Below are 13,643 nucleotides of genomic sequence, written 5' to 3'. Positions count from 1 at the left end.
ACCGAGTGGTTTTGCCGCCAAATGGCACCACGAAATACCGGTTATGGCCAGCACCAATACGCTCCTTAATGGCATCAAATCCTTGAGATATAAATCAATAGGAAATGATCGATAGGGCAAAAAGCCCTCTGTTAGCTAAGGTGGATTCAAATTTGTCCCCTTAGGTAAATATCCAACCGAGGTAAACAAGATACCCTTGGACGAAACAACCCATGGCTGCTGACAAGGATCCTTCTGTCAGGTTGGGTCGACTACCTCCTCTGACTAAGTAGACCAAGGACCACGATGGCCCGGGATGACGGAACCATGGGATCTTGATCGGGTCCATCATCTATTCCCCCACCATTCGCTTTAAGTGCAAGATTGTGCAATTTCTGTTTTAAATATCAATTCTTCAAACTATCAAACCTTTTTTCCAAATTCCCAAATTCAAATCCAACTCCCAAATTTCCTAAGCCCATGCTGCTACTATATGCCAGATAACGCGTATCTCTACGTATCTGATTGATGACTAGCCTTAATCAAAAGTTCTCTCTCATTATTGGGAGGGGTAATTAACTATAAGAGCTTGCGCCTATAGGAAACCAGAACTCAGATCATAAATCCCTCGCAAAATGAGGGTGAAATGTCTGGGTAGTGTCTTATCTACAAACCCATCTGCCTTCCAAAATTTACCTCGGAACTTATTCAGTTAAAACTCTCTCGCCGAAGAATAAAAAGAAAAGCGGGGAGGCCGGGGCCGAATTTTCGGAGCCCACAATTCCCTCTCTCTATAAGAAAATAATAGGCCACCCTTTCATTCTCTTTTTATCGACATCTCACTCTAAATAAAAAAAAAAATTTTGAGAAGCCTTCTCTACCCTACCCCTACCCCTTGAGAAACAATGTATGAAACGACAAGCCTCTTTAATGAATTAATGAATTTATTCACGTACCCATGAATTGATGAGAAGAGCCCACATATTCATCTACATGTTTGAGTGAGCCTACACAATCAGATTTTATTTGAACAAGCGTGCTTTAGACTAATAATATTTAACTAAAGAATGCATTATTGTATGATCTATAACAACGACAAGCCTCTTTCCCACTCCTGTATGATTGGAAAAAATAAAACATAGCATTTAGTGCATGTATTTCTAAAAATATATTACTGAAAAAAAAAATCACCTTAGAGCGTCTGTCTTTTGGACCGAAAGGCTTGGTGAGGTTGTATGGAGGCCGTTGGTTGCCTCGTAGAACACCATTCTGTATAGCTGACAAGGAGTAGGAGTACCCACCTATAACATACTTGAAATCTCCCAAAAACTTTCTCCTATCCAAGGGTCCAACAGGGAAACCGTATGTCAATATGGCATGGATAACCATCATGTTATATAGGTTTATGAAAAAGGCAAGTTTTTCTTCCCTTGATAGGCAGTCCAAATCCACTCTTTCAAGCTCCTCTATTATTCTTAAGTACCTACAAAAAAAATCTCAACAAATCAAACAATATTTCTATTTAATTTTGCAAAAATCATGCTCTTGACCAACATCATAAATTCGCCAATGCCTTTTCAAAGTGTAGCATACAAGCAACTGACAGGTCCAGTATATGGTAGGGCCAACACTTATAGGTCATCCCCCAAAGAAAAGAAAATAAAAGAAATAAAACAAATATCAAAGAAAAGAAAATAATGTATTTGGTTGTTATAGATAGCTCTTGTCAACTTCCTGAAAAAAAAAAATTAAAAAGAACAGTTCAAACCATCAAAATTAAGCTTTCTTTAACTAAATTCCTCTAATTAATCACAACTCAGAGAAAAAGGAAAGAAGAAACTTACTATAGAATCAAGTTCATCATATGGAAATTTAAATGCACAATGTGAACTTCAAAAAAAACAATAAAATGCATGATATATGGATAATTAAATGATATAGCCAACTAAACAAGAGCTTTGTGGGAAGAATTGAATGATGACCGATTAAACAAAATGTTTATCAGATGATATGAAATATATGGGGCTTGAACCTGCTTATGAAATCCCAAACCATATTACCTGAAAGGAATTTCTAGATATCAAAAGAATAACATATTTCCAGAAAAAAAAAAAATCACGATGAAGCTTATCAAAAGCATTAATAAGGCTAGTTGATGGGTTTCCGCTGAAATTATGAGGCTGAAAGACAAGGAAAATCTGCAGAGATAATAAGGCTAGTTCATATTAGTTATATGACTACTGAGCAAAATGGATAATTTACCGATGATTTGACAAAGGTTATAGACAAATTATTGAAAATGAAAATACCATAGTCAACAAATATCAAGTTACAAGCACACATTCTTCTATTCACTAAATTCTTGCTAATATATGGTAAAATTGAGCCCACCTTTTGAACTCCTCAGAATGATAAATGCTTTCGTAGTCAACATGATTTCCATCTTCAGATACGTAAGCTTCATATATACCATAGGACAACAATCTCAAGCTTGATGCAATTTCAATGATAGGCTTAGGTTGAACATCAATTCTGTCCCTTGAGACATTGTAGCATTGAGTTATTATGGTGGGGTCATCTTCCAAAAAACGATACAAGTGGCCACTATCTTCAAAGATATTGTCGCTGTATAAGTCAAAGGAAAATAATGAAATGAAAAAACAGCTAAAACGATCAAGAAAATATGTAGCCTCAACTCCACTCCACAATATAAAGGATTGAGGATATTATTCTTCAAAAAACATACTCAAGTACATGTCTGAAGAAGTGCTGGCTGAGCATCTTTCTTCCCAATTCAACTGCCTACATGAAGAGGAGAAAAAAAAAAAATTTGGAAAGGATCGAATAACAAGAAAGTAACATAGCAAATAAATTTAAACTTCACATCCAAGAACACGATGCATCCTCAGCTCATCAGAAATAAATATACTATTTGAAATAAAAAAAATAGGTAACATTCTGGACGAGAAAACCAAAAGAGAAATATATTCAACAGTATAGATTCAAAGAAAGGATATCCATGCATCATCATCATTAGTTCAATCCCAATTATTTGAATGATTGGCTTTATATTTCTTCATCATCTATTCCTTCATAGCGATTGTTTACAACAACAAAAGCAGCAACAAGCCTTTATCCCAATACGTGGGGTCAGATAGATGAATCCTTTTTCTCCATTGTGTCCGATTAAGAGTCAAATTCTCATTTAGATCTAATAAAGAAGAGTCATTACTAATATTTTCTAACCAAGACTTTTTAGGTCTACCTCTACCTTTCTTAACATAGGTTAAATCTAATACATCTACTCTCCTAATTGGGTCATCGGAAGGCCGCCGTTTTATGTGATCAAATCATCTAAGACGACTCTCTCTAATCTTATCTGCCACTAGAGCTACTCCAACCTTTTCATGTATATGCTCATTTTGTATCCTATCTCTAAGAGTAAAGCCACTCATCCACCTAATCAACCTCATCTCTACAACACTTAAGTTAATATTATGCTTCCCTTTTGATGGTCAACATTCTGCACCATAAAGCATTGCAAGTCTAACCAGCAACTTATAAAATTTTTCCTTAAGTTTAAGTGGTACTTTTCTATCACACAACAAGCTCGATGCATTCCTCCACTTCATGCATCCAACTTGAATTCTATTAATAATATTCCCATCTATTTCACCATCACTCTGAACAATAGACCCAAGATATCTAAAACGTGTACTTTTATTAATGACTTGATCGCTCAAAGTCACAAACCCCCCATTAGATCTATTACTACTAAAATTATACCTCATAGCGATTGTTTTTTAAGCACCAAAATATTCCCTTGGATGCAAATATAATACAAAATCAAAGTGAAGAATGGCTCAAAAATGCAAAAGAACAAGCTAATGACAATAATTCAAACATTATAGTGTACCACCGATGAGGAAGGAAGAAGATAGCATCAAAAGACAACCTCTATGCTGTACAAAATCAAAGGACCCAATAACTGTCGGAATACAAGAGCCAGACTAGAAACCAATCTAAGGACTAAACAAACACAATTTAAAAAAAAAAAAATAACTGAACCCATACCAGTCGGTCTTTTATAGTAACTGGGTTTATTATAATTATTTACACAACCGACCCCTTTAAACCGCATGTATAAACCTATAAATAACTCCCATTTGTCATAATTTTGGTAGAGAAAAATAATAATTACGTTTCTTCTCTTCTCACGTCTCGTATCTTTTCCCCACCTTCTTAAGGAGTTCACACCTACTCAAAAGGTGCCATAACCTTCTTGATTCTAGGGGTGTCAAAAATTGACACGACACGAAAACTCAACTCGAAACCAACCCTAATTTTTCGGGTTAGGGTCAACCCATTTTGAAAGCAGGCCGGGATCGGGCCTCCAATTCCAACATGTTTGAAATTCCGAGTTAGGTTCGGATCAACCTGAAAATACGATTTTAACCCGAATTAACGCAGGGCACCAAGCGGTGAGATCATGTGAGCGGCGAGCCATCTGATTTAGGTTTATGGTATATGCTCTATACATTTCTACGCATATCAGTCGTTGGCCTGCTATTCATTTCTATGCATATTGTCTCTCATCTGTCAACTCTCCCCTCTCCTCTCCTCTGTCTCTAGTCTCCTCCACCTCCATAGTACAGCTCAGAGCTTTTCTTGGTTTCGATTCCTCTTAAGTTTTATTTCATTTAGTTCGTTTCTTGTTGGCTGCTATATTCGTAAGTCATGACTAGCGGATAGTTTTTTTTTAGTTTTTTTATTTATGATTTTTTTTTTTTTCATTATTTGTTAGCTCTTGCTCTTTCGAATGATCTTGTCTAAGTTTGTGTTGGACCTCCCGTTTTTTTGTTTCATTTATCATCAGGGCATCATTTTTATCCCAATTATACTTTCAATTTTTTAGAGCTTTGTATTTTTTAGGGTTAATTAGTTCTTCTTTTAAAGGAATAAAGGAATGTATTCCTTGTCATTGTTGGCTACTTGGCTTGTTAGTTGGGTTGCCAGGTCATTTCGGGTTGACCCAAACCTGACCCTGTCGGGTCATTTCGGGTTGACCCATACTTGACCGGGTCATTTTGGGTTGACCCAAACCCAACCCGCCAACCTGTTTTGACACCCCTACTTGATTCAATCAAGAAGCATACCAAATTGTTGTTGTTGTTGTGTTTTATTCCTCTCACACCACCACAATTGGCAACTCCAGCACCCATGCAATGCCCTCCTTCTAGGTGACTCAATCCAACTTTCTAAACTTCTACCCTGCTGTCCACCAATCTACCCTACTGTCTGCCAATCTACCCTACTGTTTATGTGACTTTAGCAAGTGTTGCCAATCTACCCTACTGTCCCCCCAAGGTTTAAAATTACGTAAATAAGCCTCGAGGCATTTTTCGTTCATGAGGCGAGGCGTAAGCCTCACGAACAAAGAATTGGGTAAATAAGAATTTAAGTATTATAGCATGTAAAATAGTAATAGTCTATCATACAATTAAAACATCTAAATGAGAAGTGAAATTAGCGGAAAACAATAAAATATATGCAATATATGCCTCTCATAGCATAATTCAAAATACAAAATCACAAATTTTAGTCTATCAAAACTCTCAAAGTACAAATAAAAAAGAACATCTAAAATTCAATCATGTCCCATCACTAAATGAGTCTTCAAGGGAGTCATCTTCATCTCTAATTGTATCTATGAATGTCAAATCTTTATCATCTTCAATATTACCCACTTTTTTTCCCCTAACCATGTTTCCTAATACACAAATACAAAATCAAATAAAAAATCTCAAAAAACTTTAAACCCTAGATTTTCTATAACTTGAAAAATCATACCTTGAATCTTTGTCGCAGATATGTCGAGGGTCCAAGAGGGCACTGCCCCCTGGCGGGGTTCGACCTGCCCGGTCAAGTCGCAGGGCCAAGGGGCAGCACCCCTGCGGGGGATTTCCGCTTTATTGTAAGAGTTGTTTTAAAGCTTTCTCTAGCTTCTCGATGTCACTTGGTACCATTCGATACCCCTCGGTACTGAGCAGTATCGAGCATTAATACTGAGCATGGTACCGAGCATTGCGGAGAGGTACTGAGTGGTATTGAGTTTCGGTACCAAGTAATACCGAGCAATATCGAGTTCCGGTACCGAGCAGTACTGAGCAAATAGGTTTTTTTTTTAATTAGGAACTTAAGTGGGTGGGACCCGGCTCTATGAGGCGTGCGCCTCATCCATTATTGTGCAATTAGGCCTCTGAGACACGCCTCATGGATTCTGAGGCGTAAGTCTCACCTAGACTCAAAATTGCTTAAGCAATGAGGCAACTTGGGGGTTAAATTGCACAGAGACGCACTCTTATTGCGCAATTTTAAACTATGGTCCGCCCCATTGGCATCTTCAAGAATCAATTCCACCATCTCACAATGTTCCCAGCAGATGTTTTTAGGGACAAACAAGCCCTATCAGCAGACTTTGGGATCATATTCTTGAACCCAAGATGCCCTTCTTGGCTTCTCTCACACCCCTATTAAGCACAAATTCTCCTTTCAAGAAGAAGATTATGATTTCAACTGTGTGGATACCTTAATCAATGTCTCAAGATGAAGAAGACAGATTCGGCGGAAGCTTTATGTACCATGCAATCCAATTAAGACTCACAATTCTCTGAAATTGAGAAATCTCTACAAGCGGAAGTTCAATTTGCTTGCATCGGCATAACATTACAAAAATTCCAAGGATTCATGGACCCCGTCGACAAGCACCTCGACAACCTCTTGTTGGCACGTCCACCACTTTCTTTCCATCCGCCTCCCGATTTCCTCTCCTCGACACTCACCAGCCAAGCGTAACAATGATAAAGAAAACTCTACGATGGTTCCTAATACATACACTAAGAGCAAATCATGCTCTAATATCAAATGATGCAGGACTACAGTGCTTTTAAATGTATGCAACAAGAACTTGCATGACTTCTTGATAAAAACAATTATGATTAAAAGTATTAGCAATCAAAACGATAAAAGAAAACGTAAGAGGGGTAGCTACGCTTAGGCCAAGTCACATGTCAAACACTTGGATTATAAAAACAACTTAGAATTTCAACAACATGCGAATTAAGTAGTTTTCAACAAAAATCTTTAATCTAACAATAAGATAACAACATAGAAAGCACACTCAATCCCACGTTTATTAAGCTTAGGTAGAAGGCGAAGTACGATTCCTTGCGACTAGATCACCACCTACAAGATGAGCGGATTAGGAAAATTAAATGAAAAGGGGAAGAAGTTCACCCTTGGGGTTGTCCGAAAACAACTTGCCACTGGACGTTGGCAAGTTGCTCGTAGATGGCCTCCGCTAGTGTGAAGATGATATGGTCCACGTACTTTCAATAGAGTTATCAACTTCCGGGTTGAAGTCGAAGAAAGTAGAGTGGAGGATGTTGACATGCCCTTGTTCGTCGTAAGCAAAACCGTAGTCAAGCTCTGGATCGGTCATTCATTGGCTTTGAAAGAATGATGTGTAAACAAAGATCAATGTTGATTCCCTTGGAGACTCCACTAGGGAGAAAGAAGATTCACTCTAGATTTTAACGGGGGAAGGAGAGAAGGATGGCCAGCCACTGAATGAGGGAGAGGAATTGAAGTTTTGGTTCAGATTTTGTGGGGGAAAAGTATTTCAAACATCTCCTTAATTAATTCCTTGATTGAGAATAATTAAAGAAGATAAAGAGAGGGAGGGGCAACGGCAAGAGGGGGTTTGGGGATTTATTTCCAAAGCTAAATATAAGTTTTTGGAAAGTATTAAGGAGGTGGAGCTCTTGACAATTTCGGGCAAAGAGAGGTGGGGAAAATAGGAATTATTTCCAAGAGAGAGCTTAGTGGTTTTGGAAACAAATCTCAAAGGATTCCATAGGGGGGTTGGCGGCTTCAAGGGGTTAGGAGGGGATTGTGGGGAGAGATTTGGGTTTCTTATTTTGGATTTAGGGATCAGGAAAGATTTAATTAAATCCAAATTAATTTGAAATTCAAATAGGATTTAATTTAGTTACTTTCCTAAAATATATTTCTTAAATTAGGAAAGAAATTTCAAATTCAAATTATTTTGAAATTTAAAATTAGACCTTCCTATAGAGTGAACACTTACGGAAGATATTCAAGAAGGGATTTGAATTATGGAAGGAAGATGGGAGAGGTGTGGCCGGCAGCTAGGTTGGGGGGGCTTGTGGGGATTTCGGTGGAGGGGTGGTGATGGGATGAAGCCGGTGAGTGGTGTGGGGGATTAGGTTGTCGGTGGCCTAGGGGTTTAGAGAACTTTATGTCGGCGACTAGGTGAAGAAGACAAAGGGAAAGATAGATAAAGAAGAAGAACCACGAACCTGGTCGTCTCCAAGGTTGGTGGGTGATCGAAATTCCCTCTCTTAGGGATCTCTCTCTCTCCAAGCATTCTCAAGATCTCACAAAGAACTCAAACAATGAAAAAAAATTTTAACACTCAATCATTAAGCATCAAAAGAAAACATAAGGGCTATATATAGCCTCGTACAAAGGACTCAAGAAATAAAAGACGACAACGCCCTTTGGGCTTCGACCTCCCTTAAGGGGTAAAAGCGGAAAAAGATAACAAAACAAATACAACATAACATAAAACAATAAAAGATAAATACATAATACGACTCAGTCGTGGTCGGCCACGTCTCTGATAGACTTTCCAAGCTTCAATGTCCTCATCACCCCTCTCATATGAAAGTCTCCAACTTGCCCATAGGCCATAACACACCTATATGTTAACCAATACACAGAGAACAAAAAAAAAAAAAGAAGGAAGAAATCTAACGTGCAAACTTCATACCCGTCGAATCCTCGAATCATGCTGAGGTCGCGCTGATCCGGCGCCGTTCGCATCACTTCTCCGCAAACCCGGCGCAAATCCTGCATTATTGCCTCGATCGTTACCCCATTCGCCTCTATAAAACGTGACCAAAGCCTCCGCTGCACACACGAAAAGCCTTCTTCCATTCGCTCCTCTCCCGTAAACTTCCACTGCTGATCCTCTCTCGACTCCAAGCCACAACCATATCTCCCTCTCCACCTACCATTGCTTCTTCCCGCCGGGCCCGATCCCGATCTCAGAGAGAGAGAGAGAGAGAGAGGGGGAGGGAGGAGTCGATCCTACATGCCTCTTTTCTGCCCGAGCCTCCTCCGAACGTTCTCTTCCCGTCGGTTTGGATTATTTTAATTAATTTTAAATAAGTTATAATTAATTATTTTAATTAATTATAATTATTAATTAAAAATAATTATGATTATTTAGTTAATTATAAGCATTAAAAAAGAGATTATGCTTCACTCCCTCGATTTTTGAGCCAACACCGTCGACCCCGCTAAGATATAACCACTCATAAACCCTAAAATTCCGAGAACCCGTTTCAACGCATTTGTCGAGACAAAACAACCACCTATACACGCTTTTCTTAGTGTGGTGGGAGGACGTGCGTGCCGACGCTTGCGACGAAGCGGGTAATCACCTAAAATCCCTTCTTCGAAGTTCATATCGCCTTGGAAACCCCGCCTATACACGTTTTTCTTAGCATGGTGGGGGATCAAAAATTACACGGGCACCTACCATACACGCTTTTCTTAGCGTGGTGGGAAAGGCCCAGTTTTCCGTAGTTTTCCCCTAAACAGGGGAGACGCTGGAAGGCTGCCGAAATTTCGAGTGAACGCAATGCTACATTTGGACTTAATTGAACTCAAAGGACGATCAAACTTGGACTCAGCTTGTGAACCTTTGAATTTGATAGAACAGTGGACTCGGACTTGTGAACTTGATTCAATCTACTTAAATGAACTTGAACCCAAATGAATTCAATTCTAATTGAAATGAATATGAACTTGGACTCTCATTTGAACTTCAGCAATGACTCATTTTCAACTCAAACTTGTGGATATAGAACTTGAACAAAGAACTTGGACTATAAGAAGCTCAAACGAATGAAGAAGACTTTGGTTTGGATTCAATCTGAACCTGAAAGAACTTTGACTTGAGATTGTAGTTTTGAACAACTACAAGAGAACTTGAATTTGCACTTTGAACTAAAACAAGAACGATAACTTGAGTTGGTTACTTGAACTCAAGTAAGAACTTGAATCATAAGCATAGAACTTGATTTGAACATAAGCAAGAGAACTTGCAAGCTTGGACCTGTAAGCTTAAAACTTGTAAGCTTGAAATTTGTAAGCTTGGACTTGATCAAGCATAGTGGACCTAAACATGAATTTGAACTAAAGGAATATGAACTCAAATCAAACTTGAGTGAACAAAAGACTTGAATCAAGTCTGATCAAGGATTCAAACTTGTACATAGAACTTGAATTATAGCGAAGCTTGAGTTTGGATCATAGCAATAAACTCTCAATAAAGATTAATGAATTATCATTCCATTAGGAGTTGCAAACACTAATTAGAGAGGGTGATCCATCTGAATTTCATCCAAGCAAGCAAACAATCACCCATTACAAGCTTTGGTGTAAAGCTTATTTGAGCAATTATAATTAGCCTACAATGATCATCTCAATTGAATGGAGGAATGCAATGTATTCGCAAGCAATTTTAGATGAGTTGTGATGAATAGAAAAATTCCTATGGTAGTTGAAGATTCATCAAGAGTAATGGAGTCAACATCAATGCTTGCCAAGCCATAATACTTCCATGAAGCTTCGGAATAAATGATGGAGGGTATGAGAAATCGATGCTACAAAATGCAAACATCAACATGCAAACAATAATTCTTCCTATAAATGATGGTGCACAACATAAAATAAATGCAATGACTGCCATGAAGTCCCTACAAGTGATATTTATACAAAATCAATGTGGTAAGCCCACAAGTGAAGTAAGATAATTGTGGAGGATACAACCCTCTTTCTACCTATGTTGAAATACATCAGTCCTATCTACAAACTACGGCGGAAGATGTATCAAAGGCTTAATGGATCTTCTACCTACAAGGGAGAATATCACAGTGAATGCAAGCTCCTACGAACTATTGTAGGAGATCTGTTCTACACCCAATGTACTGTTTACAAACAAAATACAAAAATGATTGTATCAAATGCAAGATCCTACGAGTCATTGTGGGAGGTCCGTCGTATACCCCATCTATTATCCATAAGCAAAATACTAAACGACTACACTGCAAATGTAAAGCAGGAGATTCGTTAGTGCACTATGATCCACCTGCAAAAAGTAACAAGTAGTGCACGATAGTCTACCTATACAAAGCAGCGAACAATTGATCCAGAAGCTGCTATGCCACGCCACCGAATCTGCAACTTCTATGCAAGCGGACAGAAGACGTCTACAAATACTTTCAAAGTACCCTCATATGTGCACCGTAGTTTGTATACACATATGAACACTAAAAGGGGTAAGAGTCATTATAGAACCCGCATAGGCCCCGACGAGCGTGTTATTGGTACACACGTGATGTCTAGGGAAGCTGCGCAGGTCAATAAGTGAATTCAAGTTCGGATCCGATCCTTCTATACGGGTCAATAGAAGTCGACAGGGTTTGAACAATCAAACAAGTGTACGGTGATGGTGACAAGTATATTTGTTTAATACATTCATATTAGGCCTTCAAAGGTCTATAGCAATACGAATTCACTAATAAGGACATAAAACATACGAAATCCGATCCTCTATCGATAATTCGATAGAGTCGACAAGATTCAATCAATAAAAGAGAAATGACCCGAACACCCCGATGATGGCCGTGTTGAATGCAGATTTCAACCGGAGGGGTTCCCAAATACTTTCAAGTGTCTCCTAAAGTCCATTTCAAATACTTCAAAGCTCCACCCAAAATCCCAGAAAATTCCAAAAATCTCAAAAATATTTAAAATGAAATAAATCCATCAACCCACTTAAAGCAAAATTCATTCGCCATACGCAATAGTTTGTCGGAGTGGACAAATTAAAAACTACTTCTGCTCACAAAGAGCCAAATGCCTAGTTGAAAATATCACTATGATTCATTCTCAAACAATCTCATGCCAATAAGGACGTGGTACGTGTCCTCTAACCGGTGGTTTTGCCGCCAAATGGCACCGCAGGATAAACGGTTATGACCCAGGGCCCTCTAAACCGAGTGGGTTTTGCCGCCAAATGGCACCACGAAATACCGGTTATGGCCAGCGCCGATACGTTCCTTATTGGCATCAAATTCTTGAGATATGAATCAATAGGATATGATCGATAGGGCACAAAGCCCTCTATTAGCTAAGGTGGATTCAAATTTGTCCCCTTAGGTAAATACCCATCCCAAGTCTACAAGGTCCCCTTGGACGAAGCAACCCATGGCTGCCGACAAAGATCTTTCTGTCAGGTTGGGTCAACTACCTCCTCTAACTAAGTAGACAAGGGACCACGATGGCCAGGGATGACGGAACCATGGGATCTTGATCGGGTCCATCATCCATTCCCCCACCATCCGCTTTAAGTATAAGATGGTGTAATTTTCATTTTTAAATATCAAATCTCCAAATCTTCCAACCCAAATTCCAAATCCAAATCCAACTCTTCAATTCTCAAATCCAAATTTTCAAAATTTCATACCAATGCTGCTACTATATGCCAGATAACACGTATACTCTATGTATCTGATTGACGACTAGCCTTAATCGAAAGTTCTCTCTCGTGATCAGGAGAGGTAATTAACTATAGGGGCTTGCGCCTATAGGAAACCAGAACTCAAATCATAAAGTCCTCACAAAATGAGGGCGAAATCTCTAGGTAGTGTCTTATCTACAAACCCATATGCCTTCCAAAATTTACCCCGGAAGTTCATTCCGTTAAAACTCCCTCGCCGAAAGATAAAAGCAAATCAGCGCAGCGGGGAGGCCGGGGCCGAATTTTCGGAGCCCACGCTCTATTCGAAAGCCCATGAGCCCATTCACTCTTCCACACAATAAAATCAACTGTTCTCATTCCTTCAGCTAAAAAATCCTACATCAAGCCTATTCTATTTGAGCCCACTATCCCTTCTTTACTACACACAACTCACCAAATTAGCCCAACCCACCTCAAAACACAGCCTACCATTCCAAGCAACCATCTTCACCAAAAAAAAGTAAAATTCTATTCCATTTTCTTCTTTGTTGTTCATCTTTTGTTAGCATTAATTATTGTTTATTAGTTAGTGTGTTCTAACATATTAGTACCTTTATTTGATGATATATATATATATATACACGTACTTATATGGTACATATATATGTGTATATACATACAAAAAAAAAGAGAAAAAAGAGTAAAGTCTCCAAAAAAAAAAAAGAAGAGAGGAAGAGTGATGATGATAAAAAGAATGATGATGAGCAAAAAAAGAGGGGGAGAGGGTTTTGTGCACATTTCTCACCGCCGTCACCGCCACCACTTTCAAATGTATAAAATTCTTAATTTAAACCCCACATTCGGCGCTAGCGGTGCGCTGGCAGACCACCCTATTGCTCTCGTACCATAGTGGGAGGAAACCCGGTGCGACTCTTGCGGCAAGACGGGTAAGCCTCTAAGCGCTCTCGTTGCATGAAGGGGACGATTCTTAAGTACCCGTGCGCCTCACTGCCGACAGGGAAAGAAAACTATGCCTTTTTTGAAACAG

The 13,643-nt window shown here is 38.9% G+C and overlaps 1 protein-coding gene across 1 annotated transcript in view; it reads right to left on the bottom strand.

The window, feature by feature from the left end:
* LOC110110387 overlaps positions 1 to 13,643 on the bottom strand; it is a 30,978-nt gene that overhangs the window by 9,909 nt on the left and 7,426 nt on the right. The window contains exons 3-5 of the mRNA XM_020841831.2: positions 2,726 to 2,781; positions 2,371 to 2,604; positions 1,171 to 1,462 (exon numbers count right to left, since the gene is read on the bottom strand). Of these exons, the coding sequence (XP_020697490.1) occupies positions 1,171 to 1,462; positions 2,371 to 2,604; positions 2,726 to 2,781 (582 nt within the window). The remainder of the gene's footprint in view (positions 1 to 1,170; positions 1,463 to 2,370; positions 2,605 to 2,725; positions 2,782 to 13,643) is intronic.

Source organism: Dendrobium catenatum, unplaced genomic scaffold (genome assembly GCF_001605985.2).
Source record: "Dendrobium catenatum unplaced genomic scaffold, ASM160598v2 fragScaff_scaffold_853, whole genome shotgun sequence".
In the NCBI taxonomy this organism is placed as follows: Eukaryota; Viridiplantae; Streptophyta; class Magnoliopsida; order Asparagales; family Orchidaceae; genus Dendrobium; species Dendrobium catenatum.
This window is presented reverse-complemented; position numbering and strand designations above follow the sequence as displayed.